The sequence below is a fragment of the Orycteropus afer genome, unplaced genomic scaffold, assembly GCF_000298275.1.
Source record: "Orycteropus afer afer isolate SDZICR_OR568_19922 unplaced genomic scaffold, OryAfe1.0 scaffold00059, whole genome shotgun sequence".
Lineage (NCBI taxonomy): Eukaryota > Metazoa > Chordata > Mammalia > Tubulidentata > Orycteropodidae > Orycteropus > Orycteropus afer.
The window spans coordinates 8,911,503-8,932,660 of NW_006921646.1; the positions used below are offsets into that span (position 1 = coordinate 8,911,503).

The window sequence follows — 21,158 nt, forward strand, 5'->3', positions numbered from 1 at the left end:
GGGGCGGGCAAAGGCCTGGAGCCAGGAGGTGTGTGTGCACTTTGACATGGAGCTAGAGGGCTGAGGGTGGACTTTGCCAGAGTTGAGCCTTACTTTCCCAGCAACCTGGCTACGGTCCCCCCATGAGTCCCAGCCTCCAGTGACCCACTGGCCCATGCTCCACCACCCTCTCTTCTTCCCACCACTTCATGGGGAGGACAAGAAGCATTGCACCTGCTATTGCTTGGGGCCAAAAGGTGTGTCAGGCAGAGTGCTGGGCCCTGGGCTGGGCTAGGTCTGAGAAATAAACACTGTGGGACTAGGACACTGGGCCCACACTTTGGCCTTGCCTTAGTTCCTCTTTATCTGGAGTGTTCCCAGTACCTGCCCACTCATTCCTGTCCCCAGGCAGTTTCTTCCCTACCAAGATCTGGGGTGGTGAGGCAGAGGAGGTGGGATATGCCCAGCCCTGGATTCCACCACTCCTGTGGTCCCTCGAATGTCCCACTCCCCACACTGTACTGCACCTCGCCAAACACTTTAGAGCTTACAAAGGCAGGACTCAGGCCTCATACTTTCCTCCCCCTTTCCAGAATGCCTAGTTCAGTTCTAGACACACAGAAGGAGCTCATTAAACATTGGTGGCCAATCTCCTCTGCCTAGGAGAACCGTGTGACATGATCAACCGAATGACCCATGCAGTTGTGTGCAGGCCTCCACAGGGCCAGTCTTGCCCACCTGCCCAGTCAACCAAAGACATCTTAGAACCATCAGAGGACCTAGCAATACTCAGGACAAATGAGTCCCACTGCTGGTACTTGTTCAGCTGTAGAACAGAGGTTTTGTCTTGGGCATATAGCTAGAGGGGAGGGAAGGTAAAGAAGGCCCCTGGCCCCCCACTCCCAGTTTCAAGGCTGTCCCCCCACCAGGGGCCGGGGTCCCAGCCATCAAAGGACACCCCAGGGTGAGGGGGAAGAAGCCATCAACTGTGGGGTGGGGAGCCGGGCCTGCCTCATGTGCCTTTGGGGCTGTTTGCCTTATTGTACTCGTTCATAAGCTGTTCGTAAGGCACAGAGAGCTCAGACTCGGTGCTGGTGAAGGTTGACTCGTCTGAGGAGTGGAACTCGCCTAGGTGCAGGGGCGCCTCAGCCTCAGCCTCCTCCTGGGGCTGCTCCTCCACAGCCAGGTTGTCTTCCAGTGAAGATTTAGAAGTCTCCTCGTCTGAGAGGCCAGCCTCCTCACTCACAAAGGTGATATTGGCATTCTGGAATATGAGTGGGTGGTAGTCCTGGGCATCCCACAGCTCGCCCTCTTCACTGATTCGGTCCAGCTGGTTTATAAACACCTCAGGGGTTGGGGAGCCATCCATCGGGCAGCCCGCCCCAGCCTCCTCACTGGAGGGCCTTGACACATGGCCTTTGCTCCTGAGTGTCTGTGACACCTCTTCTAAGCTGGGCACGCGGTTCTTGGAGTAGATCACCAGCGGGGCCAAGGAGGCAGGGAGGGCTGGTAGCCCACCCCCTGGAGGTCCCAGCCCTGGTCCGGGCCCCGGGACCCTTTCCCCACCCCCGCTCGTCTTCATTGCCTTCTTCCCAATCTGCTTGATGAGGTCATTGTAGGTCTCCTCCTTTTTGGAGAGAAAGCTGAAGATGTTGACATCCTTAGAGGCCGCATTCCCTGTCATCTGCAGGGTCTTTTTGGAGTGTGGGGAGCTCTCAAAGGACTCCTTCCGCCGTCGCCGCCGCTTCTTAATGGCTTTGTGGACTTCCACAAACATGCTGACCTTCCAGTTGACAAAGAGGGACAGCCAGGCCAGCCCCAGATAGATCCAGAGCTCCACAAAGTACCGATAGAGAGCGTGGTAGTTGGCCTCAGGGTTCACACCTACAGGAGGACAGAAAGGCCAGAGGGTCATGAAAGGGTCAACAGGGACCCAGAAACACACAAAGGCCAAAGCTGTGTTATCCAAAAGTGGGTGTAATAGAGACAGAACACAGAAAAGGGATGCAGCGAGGGGAAGGAGGCCTGTTCTAGACCCAGGACTACCCCCAGCATCCTGAAGGACCTTGCCCTAGACACTTGTGCCCCTACCCCAGACCCTAATCTGTCTCTGAGCCTGTTTCCCCAACTAAAAAAGTCAAGAGAGTGGTTACCCCTGGGAACAAGGAGAGGAATACTAAGGAAGGTTTTCTTGGGGGTTGGTAATACAATCAACATGCACTCAAAAAATATACTGCACCTTATCTGTTTTGTACACTTTTTTGTTACATATCAGTTAAAAAGCAGGATGGAAATCAAGTGAGGGGATACTGGAGACATGCTCAGAGCTGGAGATGGACTCTGGTTTAATATGAGGCTGGTGACTGGGGCAGCTGACTTTCTCACTCCCTCCACCCCCCGCCAGGCACTTCTCGGTGGAGTCCACAATTAGGGCTGGTTTCTATCAAGACTCCATCAGTAAATGGGGAGTGAGCAACCATTGTGGCAGGTGCCCCTTCTTTCCTTCTGCTTGCCTCTGGGAAGGGGAGTTCCCCGATAGGAAAAGCCACCAAGATGGAGGCAGAAAGACCAAGATTATCTATGAAGCCAGCACTGGTCCTGACAGGAAATACTGAGAACTGCCTTTTTCTTCTCAAAGGTCTGGTCTGCCTCCTTGACTTCCTGTTTCTGCCTTCTCCCCTCTAGGCCTAGAGGGCCCTGCCCACTCTCCATTCCTCTCCTCCACAGCCGGGCTCCTGAGGCCTGCTTCAGGGAGCCTTGTCAGGTTAACCCTCAACATGGCCGACTGCTTTTCTACACTCTAGGATTATTTGAGTTTTCTTTTTTAATTTTACACTTACAGGCATGTTGATTTTCATCATTACGTCTTTTGTAATCTGTATCCTATCTCTTCCCTCACACTCGGAATGGACTATATCTTCATCAGATTAGAGGTTCCTCAAATGCAAAGACTGTTTCTCTTCCCTCAGACTGGAGGTGATCTGAGAGGTGATCATCAGCAGAGTGTGATAACGACAGACCCTACCCTCACCACTCATGAAGAGTGTAATGTATTGAATTATGTCCCCACAAAATATGTGTTGTAAATCCTAACCCCTCTGACCGCTAACCAGAAGGCTGGCAGTTCAAACCCACCAGCCACTTCTTAGAAGGAAGGTTGAGCAATCTATTTCTGCAGTGATACTGCCTCAGCAATCCAAGGAGGGGTCACTATGAGTCCGTCCCACTCGCTGGGACATAACAACAACATATTTGTAGATATAATCCCAACAGGGAATAGAGTTTTCTTTGTTATGTTAATGAGACCATATGGGTACAGGGTTTGTTTAAAGCCAACCACTTTTGAGCTAGGAAAGAAGATTATGCACAGAAGCAACAGGGGAAGATAAAATGTCAAGTGGACATCTCCAAGGAGCACTTACAAGAAGAACGCTAGAGAAGCAGAAGGATTTTCCCCTAGAGGTGACAGAGAGAGCCTTCCCCTAGAGCTGGTGTTCTAGGTTCGGGCTTCTAGCCTCCTCCACTGTGAGAAAATAAGCTTCTGTTCTGGCACAATGCCTAAGGCATCTAACTGCTAACCAGAAGGCTGGTGGTTCAAACCCATCAGCCACTCCTGGGAAGGAAGATTGGGCAATCTACTTTAGTAGAGATCCTGACTCAGAAACCCAAGGAGGGGTTGCTATGAGTTAGATTTGACTCAACAGCAGTGAGTTTGGTTTTTCGTTTAAAGCCACCTACTTGTAGTAGTTCTGTTATGTTGTTGTTGTTGTTATGTGCCATCTAGTCAGACCCGACTCATAGTGACCCCTCCTTGGGTTTCCAAGGCAGTATCACTACGGAAGCAGACTGCCCAACTTTCCTGTTATTGCAGCATGAAAAAACTAAAATAAATAGTAACTCATTTAATTTTCTACCATCCTGTGAGGTCGGTTCTATTATTTTGAACAATTTTATAGATGAGGAAACTGAGGCACAGAAGTGTGGTGTCTTACTGGAGCTAGGATGACATCATTAAATACACTACTATATTCCCCCCAACACAAAATGTGTCTCCTTACCCTACTCTGGGCCCCAAGGACTAGACAATGGCAGGCTTGTGCCTGGGACTAAATTTATCTCTCAGGAGAGCAGGCCTAGATTTGCCAGGCTCAGTGGAGTGCCTCTTTCCTGCTCCTCCCACCTACTCAGCCATCCCCTCCCAGCATTCCTTGCACCAAGGCAGAAGGGTAGTGACCTCTTCCTGGCCCCAAAGGGGAGGGTGGCAGGGACTAGAGGTCCCTGGAAGAGAGGAGGAGGTCAAATGGGCAGGGCAGCAGGCTTGGAGGGAACAAAGGCTAGATCAGTGCAGCCAAATGGGGTGTCTAGAAGAGTAAAAGCCAAGATGCTATGCAGGCCACAGGCACAAGTGGCTAGGGCAGGCTGCAGGTGGTCAGACAAAGGGCCAAAGAATCTTATCGTCTCCCTGGATTATGTAGGGAGGAGTGGGAGGGAGTGTTGGGGTGAAGGGGGCAGGGCAGCTTGGGAGAAGGCCTTCCTTGTCTTTAAACTGCCTGTGGCAAGAGCAAAGTTTCGGATCTCTGAGCCAAGCCTGCAGAGGACAGGCTCTAGAAGGATGGAAGGTGCTCTGTGACAGGCAAGGGACCTGGCTTGGCTCATGGAAAACACCTACAAATGCCGTAGGCAGAAGATTGACTAAAGCTCCACATACAGGAGTGAAAAGAGGGGAGGATGGGAAAAGCCACATTCAAGAAAGCGAGTTACAGAAAAAAGATTCTTTTGCCATTCCTATGCCTCAGTTTCCCCTTGCAACTGGCAGGGTGGGATGCAGATCCCACTGGGGGGGAGTATCTAGAACAATGAACATCTACTGGGGTCCCCAGTAAACAGCAGCTGAATTGGAATTGGAGAGGAGAAGCAGAAACAAGGAGGTGAGAGGCAAAGGAACGGGGAGAGGGCAGGGACTCACCAGCCACGAAGTCACCGAAACCAATGGTGGAGATGGTAATGAAGGAGTAGTAGAGACCTTCGATGTAGTCCCACTCCTCCGTCACCATGAAGACAAAGGGCGGGATCACCAGGTGGACCAGGACGCCCCACACAATGAAGATGGCTGTGCATGTGATCTGTGCTTTCCGCTGGTGGGGGCAAGGAGGCCAAATCAGACAACAGGGTAGACACTAGAGAAGCCCAGCCGGGGTGATACTCAGAAAAGGGGGGGGGGTGCTTTCAGCCTGATACAGGAGGGCTGGGGGTCTAGAAACTGCCCTCGTGCTGCCCTCCCTAACACCCCTGACCAACTCTTAGATCCTTCCTATTCCACCCATCACCAGCCCCAGCCCCCCTATCTCTACCCACTGCCTAGGGTAGTGGACATACCAGGCTCACACCTCTCTTGGTGAGGAACTGGCCAAGTCTTTTGGCACGTCCCCCAAAGAACTTGCCCAGGGCGCTGATCCATGTCAGGCAGAGTGGCACCCCGAAGAGACCATAGAAAATGCAGAAGAGGCGTCCAGCGGGGGTCTTGGGGGCCACGTTGCCATAGCCTGAGGAAAGAGGAGGGAGAAAGTGAGGCCAAAAAGAAGGGTCTTTGTAGGAAAGAAATAAAGTGAGGTGGGTGGGAATGAGAACAGAGCCACTACAGTGGTAATGTACCCGGAATGAGTGGCCCTCTGCCTCCTCTAACTGCCCTCCCCACACTCAGCTCAAGGGAGACCATTCTCTAAGTCACACTTACATATACCACACCAGTCACCATCAAGTTGACTCTAATGCATGGCAACCCCATGTGAGTCAACTGTGCTCTATAGGGTTTCCAACGGCTGATTGCTACTAGGCTTTCCTTCCAAGGTGCCTCTGGGTGGACTCAAACACACAACCAATCAGTTAGCAGCTGAGTGCATTAACCATTTGCACTACCCCAAGGACTCCAAGCCATACTTAAGTAATGCCATTTCCCTTGAGCACACTGTGATCATATGATCATTTGTTGCAATTATGATGCATGGACTGTGGTTCCTCCAGCGGACTGGGAGCTCCCTAAGGGCAGGGATTATGCCTCTCTCATTAGGTTTTGCACTAGTCCATATGGCACCATTGCACAAAAATGCCCTGCAGTAGAGGATTTCCAAGATGGCTGTTCTAAGCACCTTCCCTTCTGACGCATGCACACTGCTGTGCACATCAAGGTGGAGTCTCAGCCCCTCCCTTTGAATCTAGGTTGGCTTTAATGGCTTGCCTGACCAATAGATGTAGCAGAAATGAGGCTGTGAAGGTTAGGTCTAAGAAATCTTGCTGCTTCTCCCTTGATCTTTTGAAATGCTTGCTCGTGGAATCCTCCCTCTTGGAACCCAGCCGCCTTACTGTGAGATGCTCAAGCCACGCATGGAGGCCCTGTGGAGGCACTGTAATTTTCATTCCCAGATGAGATCTCAGCCAACAGCCAGCATCAACTGTCAGACATGTGACTGAAGAATCTGGATATCCAGCCAGCTGGGCTTTCACATAACTGTAGTCCCAGCTGCCACTTGACCACATGAGAGGCCTGAGCAAGAACTGACCAGTGGAAGCCAGTCAACCCACAGAATGGGAAAAAGAATAATCAATTGTTGTTTTAGGCAACTAACTTCTGGGGTGGTTTCTTAAGATAACTATAATAAGATACCTAGCTTGGTAAGCAAGTATGGGTGGGGTTTATGCAATGAGCAATCTGTTCCACCTCCTGCAGCGGCCTTGGTTGTGTCTCTGTTTCTAGACTCATAGAAACAGTCTTCCAGGCATGGCCAGTCACCAAGGATTTACTAAATCCCAGAGAAGTGTCAAAATGACTGATGACAATTTGCCTGACTTTAATCCATAAGTCTGAGTGGCCACAGCTAGGCCCCTATGATGTTCTTTGGAGTTAGGACAGGACTAATGGGTATCCTGAGGGTCCTAGGAGCGCTATTAGGGGGACTCTGGCCATAATGTGAGCCTTAAAGGAGCAAAGCCACCTGACAGACACAGACCAGACAAACTTACCGATGGTGGTGATGACTGTGGCTGCGAAAATGACTGCGTTGGGCCAGTTCCAGTTGTTGAAGGTCTGGTTCCCTGTGATGGCCACTCCCTGTCCTGCAGCATCAGATACTACCTAGAAACAGAGAATGAAGACCAGAACTAGAAGGTGCCCGGCTACCAATGCCAACCACTTGGGAAAGGATCAAAACTGGATAGAGGGAGAGGAAAAACGTGGAACAAAATCCAAAAACACAATAAGGACCAGAATTACTGGTTGGATGGATTCTGGTGGGACCCCCAATGCTATGGTCCTGGGATACACTTTGGGCCTGGAATAAAACTCACTCCCAGGGGCTCACTCTTGGCCCAACAGTAAACAGTACATGCAGACCACTCAACCCAGGGTGACGTACCCACATACTCTATGGAGATGCATCCCTTGGAACAATCGACCACAGGGAACCAGAGGGGCAACATTCGCATGGAGGAAATGTAGGACACAGAGGAGTACATAACTATGAGGAGCATGGCAGGGGCAGGGAGGGGAGGAGAGTGGGTTAGGGTTGGGGACAGTAACTGGGGAGTGAAACCAAATGTACATGAAATGTTGAATGTAAAATAAACTCTGCTCTGTAAACTTGTACCTAAAGCACAATAAAATAAAGAAAGAAACAGAAAATGAATGTCAGTTCTGAGCCAAACTAACAGATGTTTTCTAAGTGGTAGCACTGTATTAAACTGCTTACAAGTGTTCTCACTTAATCATCATAATAACAGGGTGGTAGTTATTGTCTCTTTTATAGTTGACAACATAGAGGATCAGAGAGGTTAAGTGATTTGCCTGAGGTTACACAGCTGGTGAGGATGCACACCCAAGCAATCTGGCAGCCAGAGTCTATCCACTTAATCACTGAGCTATTGTTTCTCAGGCTTACTAGCATTAGCATATACCAGAATCACCTGGAGGGTTAACAGCTGACTGCTGGGCCCCAAGACCTGGCATTCCCAACAAGTTCCAAGGTGATGCTAATGCTACTGGTCCCCAGACAATACTAAGAACCACAGCACTAGCTATTCTGCAGGGGTGATATACCTGGACTCAGAGTGGCCCTCTGCCTCCTCCAACCATTTCCCCCCCACCCGAAGTGTGACACAAACACATTGGAAAACCCATATAACCATATGCCCCCACCTAGCAGCCTGTTCAAGTTTGCTCTGGAAGAAGTAGATGATCTTGGCTACCATTACTGAACTTTATGATCAAAGTTTCTACAGAAGATTTCTGATCAAAAGGGGGAATATGCTGAACAGATCCTAAAATTCATGGAGTCCAGACTTTCTGGAGCCACTGAGGCTGGATGAAATTCCAAAATAATTGCCCTGAGATAATCTTTAAACCTGAAACATTAAAGTAAAAATATCTCCTTAAGTCTTTAAATCAAACAATAGTTTAGCTTTTAGTTAAGGAAAGAATATCTGCCTTGAACATTGGGCTCTTTTAAGACCTATCTATATGGGACCAAACTGACAACAGCAACTCGAAAGATTAGGTAAGAAACTTAGGGAGTTAACAGGAAAGGAACAACTTGGAAAAGGAGGGTGAGAATTGTTGCATAACTTGAAGAATGTAATCAAGGTCATTGAATTATACATGTAGAAACTGTTGAACTGGTGTATGTTCTGCTGTCTATATTCTCAACAACAAAAATAAGGTGGGTTTTTTTTTGGGGGGGTGGAGGTTGCCCTGGGAAGGACTCCCATATACCCTTTATCACCACTATCAGGTTATCTGTTAAGGTCAGCTCAGTGACCTCTTGGATTTGTCTTCTGAAGCCTTAAAAATAAACTGGTTGGTCCTCCTTTGCCCCATGCCTAGGACTCTAACCTACTCTCTCCTCCTGTAGCCTCCCTTTCCCTCTCTTCCTTGGATCCCTTTCTCTCTCTGCTCTGGGCTAAGCAGAGACAGATCATTGGAAGGTGGCATGTGTATTTCCAGGTAATTCAAAGTCATGTTATCAGTCCCAATAAGCTCCTAGGGACTATGGGCAGCAGGTAAAAGGCCACCTGGTAGAGTCCACTGGGAGGCCCCAGGAGAGGCTTTATCAGCCCCAGGGAACACTCCCTATCAGTTGGGTTCAAACCACTGACCTTTCAGTTACCAGCTGCATGCTTAACCACTGCACCACCGTGGCTCCTTCATAGGACACAAACTGTTGCCAAACCTGTTTCATGTGGCCAGACCCTGTTTCTACTCCATCCTTCAGCTCTGCCTGCCATTCATCCCAATCTACTAGTGGAACTTAGAGGCTGCTAGGAGCCTGAACCGCAGAAGCCCCACAAGAAAGGGCTGGGGTTGACTTCTAAACCTGGCATCCTGTCTCCAGGAGGACCCCAGGCTGGGGCATCCAAGTTCAGAGACCAGAAACTCAGCCATATTCCCTATAAAAATCCAACAAAAGGACCGAAGGAGAAGAACAGAGGAGTGAGCGATGGAAATGGGAGGGAGACAGAAAACAGTATTTCTCACCCACCCAAAGCATGACTGACATTTGGTGGGAAAAAAGGAAAAGGGTGGGTTGTTCTGCAGGAATGTGCAGTTTGTAGAAGCAGCAGTGGGGCCTGTGTAAATGGATATGCATACTCTTATAAAGAATTTTCCATGATGACATGTGTGTCTGACAGGCCCCACCACTCATTCCCCTGCTTCCTCTTGGCATTTCAAGAGCACTTCTCTGAAGGCTGTGGAGTATGTGAAAGTAGAAAGAGAAGAAGGTTGGATTCAACTCTGCCCAAGATGTGCCTTGTCCACAGAGAGCTCACTATCTAGCTGGGCAAGCCACTTAAATATGAAATAACCAGAAGACATTTAGATATCAACAGGCCAACAGGAGAGCTCAAACACACGCTAACAACCATCCAGAGGTTAAAAAAAAAAAACTAAATCTATGTTCAAAGCAAGAGAATCAATAAGTCCGAGCGCCCTGTCTGTTAATGTTAAACAGATGGCAGATGACGCAGAACCACTCACTCCCCTTCGGCTTCCACCTTTAGTATCACCAATATCAATCTTCAGCTGCCACGGGTAAATCCTAATTGTTAGGGTCTGTGCCCAAGTTAGATGGAAAGATCATACAGGAACACTTTACCCAGGCACTGACTGCATCACTGCCCAGAGAAAGAACCTAGGGGTGAGACTGCAGCACTACTGCTGGTCCTCTTTATGGAATCCTGGACAACAGGAAAAGATGTCAGGAGACAAGTGGTCATATTTTCACAAAAAAGGAAAGGGTAGATTCTAGAAACTTGGAAAGCAAACCCAACTCTTGCAAACTTCCAAAGGAGGATAACAAAATATTTGGAACATTCAGAAAAGCAAGTGGTGGGCACTAGAAGCTAGCATGTGTTCACCAAGAACAAGTCATGCTCAGCTAAATGGATCTCCTTTTCCAGTGGGGTTGCAAAGCCTTGAAGTTTTGTGGAATAAAGTCAATCTAGATTTCAGCAAGGCAGCTTACTGATGGGCTTGAAGATATTTATGTGGACAAGAAAGAACTGTGGGGTGGAGTTAGAATTAACTGGGTCCATTCAAAGACAAACAACCTCAAGGAGTACTGATCATTATCAGTCTTAACTGGAGTCTCTATTATATTGCCAAAAGCCTGGCCTCTTCAATATTTTAATCAACAACACAGTGAGGACATCAATGGCTTACCAATCAAATGTGCAGACAATGTAATATTGGAGATAGGTATGGCATGGGAAGATAGCTAACAGTGTATGAAGACTCAAAATCATTTGGACTGCAACAATGGGCCAAAACTAACAAGATATGGACGTAGTTTCAAATTTCATATTCTACACTTTGGGTAAGTCCCTCATTGGTGAAAATGGTTTGTGTTTGATTACTGTTAGTTTGAACCCACCCAGAGGTAGCATGGAAGACACAAAGATTACAGCCAACAAGATGCTATGGATCAGTTCTACTCTTAACGAGGCCACCATAAATCAGAATCAACTAGCTGGCAATGAGTTTTTACATTTTCGATTGGAAAAGACTGGTATAATATCTAAGGGGAACGTCTTTGGGTTTTAGCTGACCATGAACCAGCAAACATTAGGGTGGATGCATGAAGAAAAGTAAATACAATCTCAGGCGGTGTCAAGGCCATATCTATCTATCCAGGGTGGGGAGGTACCAATCCCATTGTTCTCTGCAGGGTCAGGCCACACACCCTGTTCCATTCTGGGTGTCAGACTTTACACGATATGTTAACCAACTGGCCATGGTCCAAGAGGAGAGAAGGGTGGCTTTTTATGACAATAAGTTACCACAGAATGGACTGTCTTTTGCAGTAATAAATTTCCAATAATTGATACAGTTAGACCAAAGTAAACCATCACTCATCAGGAATTCTCAACTGGAGATAATAGCGCCCTCTGGAAGGGTTCCACCTGAGGGGAGTTTTTTCATTGTCACAATTCATTCAACAACACTAAAATGGTATAAGGCACCGCTTTAGGCACTTGGAAAAGCACAGTGCATAGACAATACCTACGTCCTCACCATACATTTACTCTAGTGGATTTTATAAGCACGGATGGCACTGGATGGGCAAAGTTCAAGGATGCTTAATGCTCTGGAATTTACAACTCCACCCACAATGCCAATACACTCCCACTGAGAGACACTGGCTTGATAAAGGTAGTCTGAGATTTGGGAATCTATTTAATATGTGCTAAGGAGACATGTAGGAGCTCTGATAGCATAGTGCCTAAGGCATTTGACTGCTAACCAGAAGGCTGGTAGTTCAAACCCACCAGCCACTCCTCAGAAGAAAGATTGGGCAATCTACTTCCATAGTGATACTGCCTCGGAAACCCAAGGAGGGGTCGCTATGAGTCCGGTCTGACTCAATGGCAAACAACAACAACAACACAAGGAGACATGTAGTGCCTAAGGCACTTGACTGCTAACCAGAAGGCTAGCAGTTCAAACCCACCAGCCACTCCTTGGAAGGAAGGTTGGGCAATCTACCTCTGTAGTGATACCACCTCGGAAACCCAAAGAGGGGTCGCTATGAGTCAGGTCCGACTCGACGGTACATAACAACAACAAGGAGACATCAAAGGAGCTCTGGTGGCATAGTGCCTATGGCATTTGACTGCCAACCAAGGTTGGTGGTTCAAACCCATCAGCCACTCTGTGGAAGGAACATGGGGCAGTCTACTTCTGTAAAGATTTACCACCTGGGAAATCCAGTGGGGGTCGCTGTGAGTCAGAATCAATCCATGGCATCAAGGAGATATCAAGGAGCTCTGGTGGCATAGTGGGTAAGATATTTTGGCTGCTAACCAGATGATCAGTGGTTCAAATTCACTAGCTGCTCCTTGGGAGGGAAATAAGGCAATCTATTTCTGTACAGATTCCAACAACTAACCAACTCACTGCCTTTGAGTCGAGTCAATTTGACTCATAGTGATCCCTCCTTGGGTTTCCGAGGCAGTATCTCTATGGAAGTAGATTGCCCAATCTTACTTCCCAGGAGTTCAAACCCACCAGCCTTTTGGTTAGCGGTCAAATGCTTTAGGCACTGCACCACCAGAGCGCCTTCCATAGATTACAGCCTTGGTAACGCAATGCAGGTGGCTGTGACTTGGAATCGTATCAATGGCAGTTAGTTAAGGAGACATCAGGGGGCACTGATGGTTCAGTAGTAGACTTCTCACTTCCATGTGGGAGACACAGGTTCAATTCCTGGCCAGTGCACCTCATGCAAAACTACCACCTGTCTGTCAGTGGAGGCCTGCATGCTGCTAGGATACTGAGCAGCTTTCAGCAGAGTTTTCAGACTAAGAGAGACTAGGAAGAAAGTTGTGGTAATCTGCTTCCAAAAATCAACCACAAGAACTCTAAGGATCACAATGGTCTGATCCACAGCCAATCATGGGGATGGCGCAGTGTTCTGTTCCACTGTGCATAAGGTCAACATGAATCAGGGTCCTACTCAACAGCAGTTAACAACCAGACATCAAACACAACAGCTGGGCAAACAGGGTCACTGGAGAGCCTAGGAAGGCAAGGACCTTTAAGAGGTAGAGAAGGCTAGCTTCCCACCCTTCACCCTGCCTAGTTTGCCTTTGCAAGGAGCAGGCAAAGGGGGTATTCCCAAGAGCCCCCTAGCCTCCCAAGGCTGGAAGCATCACTGGTCCTTACGACATCCCAGTTGCAGCAGTCACCCACTGGTCAAGTCAGCAAAGTGAGAGAGGTTAAGTGGCAGGATGGGGTAAGGTTTTTCTACCCTGATTCTGATTCAGCGGAACTCCCCACTTGCTGCCCTTCACTGCTCTGCCTGCCCTGGGCTCCCTCTGCACCCCTTGCTGTTGCCCCGTGTAGGCTTAGGGTTCCCCCCAAAGCAGCTGGACTAGCATGCTAAGGGGAAAACAAAAACAAAAAGCAAAACAAAACAAACTTACTGCCATCGAGCCAATTCTGACTCATAGCAACCCCTTTTGGCTTTCTGAGGTGGTAAAGCTTTAGGGAAGTTGATTGCCCAGTCTTCCTTCTGTAGAATGGCTGGTGGGTTTGAACCACCAACCTTCTAGTTAGCAGTCAAGTGCCTTAGGCACTATGCCATCAGAGCTCGTTACGGGAGGGAGCTAGTAATTCAGTGCTGCTGTGTGTCAAGGGCCCCTCTGTGGGCATTTACACTGATTACCTGCTGACTCTTCCTATGACTCTGTCAGGCTCTGGGAGCTGAGGTCCAGAGGTGAATTCAGAATGGCTCTTCCCTTCTTCCTACCATGTTCAGCTGTGGTTCTGGTTGGGACGCCTCACTGGTTATGGTCAGCATCACTCAGGCCTCTAAAATGTGTCCCAGAACACAGGGGCTGACCCAGGACTAAGGTCACCCCTGGGTTAGAGGGAGGAGCATGAGGGAGCCAGGCAAACACCCGGGTAGACAAGGTGTCCTGTCCTCAGGGTTAGGGAAACAGCTTTCACGGGAGGAGGCGGCCCCTGTTCACCCACAGGATTCTTTAACTTGGCTCCTAAACTTACAGAAGACAATATTTTCATTTTCCATACAAGCCTGGAGAGCGATGGGAGAGGGGGAATCTACACACAGCCAGGCCTGGATCTTGTTTGGGGACGGAATACAGTTCCTCTCTTCATCACCCTCATAATAAAGCAGCTGTGATTTATGAGGGCTTATTGTGCGCCAAGTGTTGGGCTAAGCACTTTACATGCTCTTAACTCATTTAATGAGGACAGACCCTGCTGGACAGATAGTAAAATTTTTCCCTTTTGCAGATGAGGATTTAAGGCTTAGAGAGGTTAAGTAAGTAGCCCAAGGTCATATTGCTGGAAGTGATGAAGCCAGGACTGGAACCCAGGCTCATCTGGTCCCTACTGCTGTTATCCTACCCCTTCTCCCCATAAATGCCACAGGAAGGAGGCCTGTGCAGACTTCCACCCCTTCCCACCAGCTGAAAAAACAGGGCCCATCCACTCTGACCCAAGTCTGGCATCTCTAGCTGAAGAGCACAAACCATGCTCTTGCACTGAGCTTCTGACAACCTGGGCTCTTGTTGCCCACACAGCCTGGGTTCCCAGCCTCTTCCTCATCCCCCATAGATCCAAGGCTTCAGCTGCCAGGTGTTGTCCCCTTCCTGGAGAGACTCATCCTGACAAGTGGGCAAGTGCTGAGAGGGCAGATCCAGGGCTTTGGACACACCACCAGCCTTCAGAATGGGCAGGTGGAGCTGAGGTAGGGCCTTCCCGTGCTGGGTTGGGATGGGAGAAACCAGTCAGGATGTTAGTCTGTCTTGGGAATCAGAAATGTGACACCTACAGAGCTATCCTTACCATGACTCCAGCCCCCATTGTAGACATCACTCATGATCAAAGAACTCCTTCCTGCTCTTCCTGCAGGATGCAACCTTCAGAGTGCACCTTGATTCTAGCCTCTACTGGACCCTCAGGTTGTTGATGGTGCAGCAGACAAACCTGGCCTGCATCCACTCTTCATTCACACCATCTAACTTGGCCCCTGTGGTCTGGAAGGGGAAACAGGGCTAATCTTCGTATATGCATGATCCTTGGCATTATAGAAAGGATCTCTGATGGTACAGTGGTTAAAGCATTCAGATGCTAACCAAAAGGCTGGTGGTTTGAATCTACCAGCTGCTCTCTGGGAGAAAGAAGCAGTTTATTTCCACAAAGATTTACAGCCTTGGAAACCCTATGGGCAGTTCTACTCTAATAGGGTCTATAAGTCAGAACTGACTTGACAGCAGTGGGTTTTTGGCAGTACAGTATGAAAAAAACCTCATCATTCTTCTTACCTGGCCCTTCCAGCCACCTTCTCAGGTGGGAGAAGCATGGCTGATTAGTTCTTACTTTACAGACAAGTATAACAGTTAATATTTGAGCACTTATATGACAGGCACTCATTTAAGCACTTAAGCTCACTCAATCTTCCCAACATTAAAATTGTTATTGTTATGTGCCGTCGAGTCAGACTCAACTCACAGCGATCCCTCCTTGGGTTTCTGAGGCAGTATCACTACAGAAGTAGATTGCCCCATCTTCCTTCTGAGGAGTGGCTGGGTTGAACCGCCAGCCTTCTGGTTAGCAGTCAGGTGCCTTAGGCACTACGCTACCAGAGCTCCTAACATTAAAATAGGTACTATTATTAACCGTTTTGTAGATAAGGAGCCCTGGTGAAACAATGATTAAGTGCTCAGCTGCTAACCAAAAGTTGGTGGTTCAAGCCCACCAGTGGGTCTCTGGGAGAAAAGACCTGGTAATGTGCTTCTGTAAAAATTTTAACCTAGGAAATCCTATGAGGCAGTTCTCCTCTGTCCTATACAGTCACTATGAATCTGAATCGACTCAACAGCACACAACAACAACAGCATTTTACAGATGAAGAAACAGGCACTGAGGTTAAAAAACTTGCCAAAGATCATACAACTCATCAGTAGTGGAGCTGGGATGTGAACTCAGGCAGTCTTGCTCTTGACCATAGCATTATCTGTAGGTGGCTATCCGTAGATGGGAAGGAAGAGGGAACCTATAAGGAGTGGAGCTAGGTCTAGAAAGCCAACTTCTCAGGCAACTGCAAAGGAAATATCCACAGGAATGCAGATAAAAACCAAACCACTGCCATCGAGTCGATTCTGATTCATCACAACCTTTTTAGGGACAGAGTAGAACTGCCCCATAGGGTTTCCAGAGCTGTTAAGTCTTTATGGAAGCAGACTGCCTCATCTTTTTCCTGTGGAGTGGCTGGTGGTTCGAACCACAGACCTTTTGGCTTAGTAGCTAAATGCTTTAATCATTAAAACCAAAAACCAAACTCACTGCTGTGGAGTCGGATCCGACTCATAGTGACCCCTCCTTGGGTTTCCAAGGCGGTATCACTGTGGAAGTAGATTGCCCAACCTTCATTCTGAGGAGTGGCTGGTGGATTTGAATTAGCAGTCAAATGCTTTAGGCACTACACTACCAGAGCTCCTGCTTTAACTATTTTGCCACCAAAACTCCATGGAATGCAGATATTTCCCTAGAATGTAAGCTCCAGGAGGGCAGGGACTCTTAATGCTCTTGTATTTTTATTTAAAATTTTTATTGTGATTTTGGTGAAGGTTCACAGAGCAAATCAGTTTTCCATTCAATAATTTATACATAATTTGTTTCATGCTACTGATTGGAAGCCCTACAATGTAATGGTGCTCATCTCACTTCTTCCCTGTGTTTCCCAGTTACATTTGTCCTTCTTTCCTGTCCCTTCCTGCCTTCTGAATTTTGTCCCTGGGCAAATGCTGCCTTTTTTTTTTTTTTTTTTTATCTCAAATGGTTGGTTGTTCTAAGATGTGCTACCTCCCTGGTGTTATTGTTCACCTTATAGACCAGTCTATTGTTTGGCTTCAAGCTGAGCCAGGGGGGTGAGTTTGGGTCCAGGTTTGAAGGGTGACTAGGGGCCATAATCTCAGGGGTTCTACCAGTCTTTATCAGATCAGTGAGCCTTGTCTTTGTTATGATTTTGAGTTTCGTTCCACGTTTTTCTCCTACTCTATCCAGGACCTTCTAATGTGATCCCTTTCAGAGCAGTCATTAGTGGTAGGTGGGCACCATCTAGTTCTTCTGGTCTCAGGGTCATGGTGGCTGAGGTTCATGTGGCCTGTTAGTCCTTTGGACTAATTCTTCCCATGTGTCTGATTTTCTTCACTCTTCTTTGCTCCAGAGAGGGAGAGACCAGTAGTTGCCTCTTAGTTATCTGCTCTTTTTTAAAAAAATTTCCTCCACTGCTGTATTTCCAGAGTCTAGAACACTACATGACACACAGAAGGTACTCAACACAGATTTGTTAAATGAGTGAATAAATAAGTCAAAACGATTCAGGGTCTATTCTCTGGGCTTGATTTCCTTTGAGGGCACTGAGAAAACTAGCCAAAGCTCATTCTCTAATGCCTTGCCACTACAAAATCACTCCACAGTTTGGGTGTTAACTAAAATTCATCAGCAATAAGGTGGAGGCTTTCAACCACTGAGCACAGGAAGAATAGAGGCAGATCCCATCAACAGTCTGGACACTGTGGGGCTGGCAGGGGCTGGGGATGGATAAAGGGGCTGCTGGAACCACAATATCCAACTGGGTTGGCGGGGGGGGGGGTGGTTTCCAGTCTGAGAACAGAGGGACGGGCGCCAAGACACCTGGGGGCCTGAGCTTCGAAGGAGGAAAAGAGGCCACGGGTAGGGGACAGGGCAAGATACGGGCAGCAGGTAAGAGCCCCAAGAAAGGGGGTGCCATATAGCAGAGGGAACAGCAGTGGCTCTGGGAGAGGACCCTTGAGGTGACCACAGGGGTTGTCCTTTCTATGGGGAGGGGAGACCTATCCTCTAGAGGCTCTCCAGTGCTAGAGGTGCTGCAAGTGGGAAAAGGAATATAAATTCAACATTGACTTTTTACTACAAGCCAGGCACTTTCCTCACTGAATCTTTACAATCCTACTTTGCACCAAGGCCACAGAGGCCCAGGTTGAGCTGTCTATCTAGAATCAAATCCAAAAAAGTGAAAGGGCCACTTCTCCAACTCCAGACCCTGTGCTCTCAACCACATAGTATGACTCACGGACACAGCAGGCTGAGAGAAGTCTGAATCCAAAGGGAGGTCTCCCAATTGCTTGCAGCAAAACAATGGGTAAATCAGTTAGCCTCCCAGCCTCTGCCAAAAATAACACCTACTCGGAGTAGATGAAAAGTATCTAGGAAACAGAAAGCACAGAATCTGTGTATCTTCGGTCAGTATTCTGAAACCCTGTGTGTGTGTCAATGAGGAAACCAAGCCCTGTGGCGAGGAGAGACCCAGGAGGAAAGACCTCTACGCCCAGTTAAGTCAGAGGGAATAGCATGTCCTGGAAAAGGGCAGAGGAAGGGTGGGGGTTAATTCCCTGCACCTGGAGGACAGCACTGGGGAGAACCAGAGACACTGTCCCCAACCTTCCTCATATCTCCTGCCACCTCTTCCCATCACGTCTTGTGTTAACAACGAAAACTAACCATTCTAAATCTGATCAAACTACTTCCTTAGGCCACGTGGTGACTTCTCAGACATAGAGGGGGACCATGGCTCTGCAGGTGGTCCCAGGCCCCCAAAGAGGAGGGGTCAGGGGACCTGGGAACAGGGGGTTAAAGCTCTCTGATGGAAGCATGGACAGCAAGCAATAACAGAGAGGCACACCCAACACTTCCAAGATGATGTCCCAGCCCATCCTTCGAAGTGCCCTTCTCTCCTGTCCTCTATCACCCAGGGGCTCCCAGCTACCCTGAAGAGCTTCCCATTCAATCAGGCTAGTTGGGCAGGCTTCCACACGAGTTCCTCTCCTGTGCTCCCCTGGGGAGGCACAGGTTGAGCCAATGGCTTCCCCCTGGCTTCATCTGAACCAGTCTCAACTTCCCTCCTAACTGCCTGCAGCCAGGGCTTTGAACTGGTTCATTCTTTATTTTAACAAGCTATGAATACCTAAGGAACCACCTGGGGATCTTGCTGTAAGACGTACATCCTGATTCAGTACACCTAGAGTCGGAAGACCAAATTCTCAGCTGGGGTCGAACCAGAACAAACCGGTTCAAAGCCCTGCCCGAAGCCACAGCCTGTGACAGCTTTGCAAGGTAGCAAACCACCACCTGCCCAGTGGCTGTGCTCTCCCTGTGAGCCCATGTCTGTCTGTCCATCTAAGTCTCTAACAAGGAAACCCAGCCTCTCACAAGGCACCCCCAAAGGTGGGGGAGTTCTGAGCAGGGCACCCAGAAGGGGAGATTAGTAATCACAGACACTCTTCAGGCAAACATTTGCAGATTGGGCTTGTTCAGTATAATGGTTGTTGAATTTTCTAAAGCCATGAATTTATGAGGAGGAGAAAGAGGGAGAGGGCCTCAAGACCTAGGGATAGGGACTCGCATGTCTCCCTGCAGCTCTCTGACCACCAGGGGTCTAGAGGCCAGGGCTTGTTTGCACAGCCTCTCTATCTAGTATCCCTCAATCTGATAGTCTCATTGGGTGTGTTAGCATATCAAAGGATCTCAACAGCAACACTTATTCCCCAAGGCAGACGAGAAAATTTAAAACTGAATTTGCTAAATCAACTGGTAGCCAGGGGGCAAAGATTATTTTGTGATAAGGACACTGAGGGCTTTGTGAGGACCTTACCAAAAAATCTGAACCAGTTGCTGTCAATTGATTCCATGTGTTATCTGGGTAGAACCGTGCTCTGTCAGTTTCAATGGCTCATTTTGCAGAAATCGATTGGCAGGCCTTTCTTCCAAGGCACCTCTAGGAGAACTTGAGCCTTCAACCTTTCAATTAACAGCAGGGCACAGTACCTATTTGTGTCACTCAGAGAATCCTTGGGGACCTTAGATAACCACGGATGCACAAATGGAATCATCTGGGAGATTCATACTGATGTCCAACCTCCTCCCATCATACTGTGCAGCTGATCTGAGCACTGGGATTTCAAGGAGCTCCACAGATGATTCTAGTGCAGCCACTACTGAATGGAGAATGGTGGGTGTTGTGTGTGGAGGGGTAAAGACAGAGCTCAGCCTTCTATCTTCAAGCCAAAGGCCCCAAAGTTTACAAAAAGGTATAGGACTGGGAGTATGCCAGGGGAGGGAGAAGGAATTCTAGGTATTTTCTCATTGCCTTCTTGCCCCAGCCCAAGTGACCAAGGTGTGGCTTGAAGCTAGTTTATGGGCAAGGGATTGGCACAGGCCCAATGGGTGCCACCCTGATACCTGTGCCACCTGTAGGCCCAGCCTGCCCTGGCTCTGTTTGTCTCTCTCAGAGGAGAAACAGGTGTCTCTGGGAGCAGAGGCAGGGGACTTGAGGGGGCAGGGCCACAGTCTCGGCTGAGATAGAATAGGGGCTATTGCAAAGTTGGTGCCATTCTGTCTTGCTTATCTGTATTTTCAGATTTGCTCCAATACCAAAATACAGTACTTATATATACACATATATAGACATGGGTGTGTGTGTGTGTATCCCTCCCCAGAAGAAAAAGAGAGAAGGACAAATAAATTGTTGGAGATTGGTGTGGTAGGATGTCAATGTAGGGTCTGTAAACCAGGTCCTAGCTCAACTTGGTCAATTATTGAGATTCTCAAGAAACCTTCATTTCTCTACCCATTTCCTCCTCTGTAAAAGGAGGAGGTTAGACTGAGATCATTGAGGTCTCTGTCTGAGCAAGATTATATTGGGGTTTCTGGAAGGTGCAAATGGTTAATACATTCGACTGCTTACCAGAAAGTTGGAGGTTTGAGTCTACCCAGCGGCATCTTGGAAAAAAGGCAGGTGATCTACTTTCAAAAATCAGCCATTGAAACCCAGTTCCACTCTGACACACATAGGGCTGTCATAAGTCTGAGATGACTGGAGGGCAACTGTTTTTCTTGCCTGAGCAGGTGACACCTCCCTAAAATTCACACTTTTCTCCTCCCATAAGCATGTCTTCCAAGCCCTTCAGCACACCCTTACCCTCTGCACACAGGAGAACACACAGCTTTGGCTCATTCTCTGGATTCAGCTCCCAGGACTCAGCTCACTGCCCTAAACTGCAGCTCCTTTTGGAGCCCCCAAGCCACACCACACGTGTCAGGAGCTCTTCCCAGGCTCGCTCAC

At 48.4% G+C, this 21,158-nt stretch overlaps 1 protein-coding gene across 1 annotated transcript in view; it reads right to left on the reverse strand.

Annotated features, from left to right (window-relative positions):
- Positions 1-991: 991 nt before the first annotated feature.
- The window catches only part of KCNK5 (potassium two pore domain channel subfamily K member 5), a 48,272-nt gene continuing 28,105 nt past the window's right edge, over positions 992-21,158 (reverse strand). The window contains exons 2-5 of the mRNA XM_007939423.2: positions 6,997-7,108; positions 5,356-5,522; positions 4,946-5,114; positions 992-1,863 (exon numbers count right to left, since the gene is read on the reverse strand). Coding sequence (XP_007937614.1) covers positions 992-1,863; positions 4,946-5,114; positions 5,356-5,522; positions 6,997-7,108 — 1,320 coding nt within the window. The remainder of the gene's footprint in view (positions 1,864-4,945; positions 5,115-5,355; positions 5,523-6,996; positions 7,109-21,158) is intronic.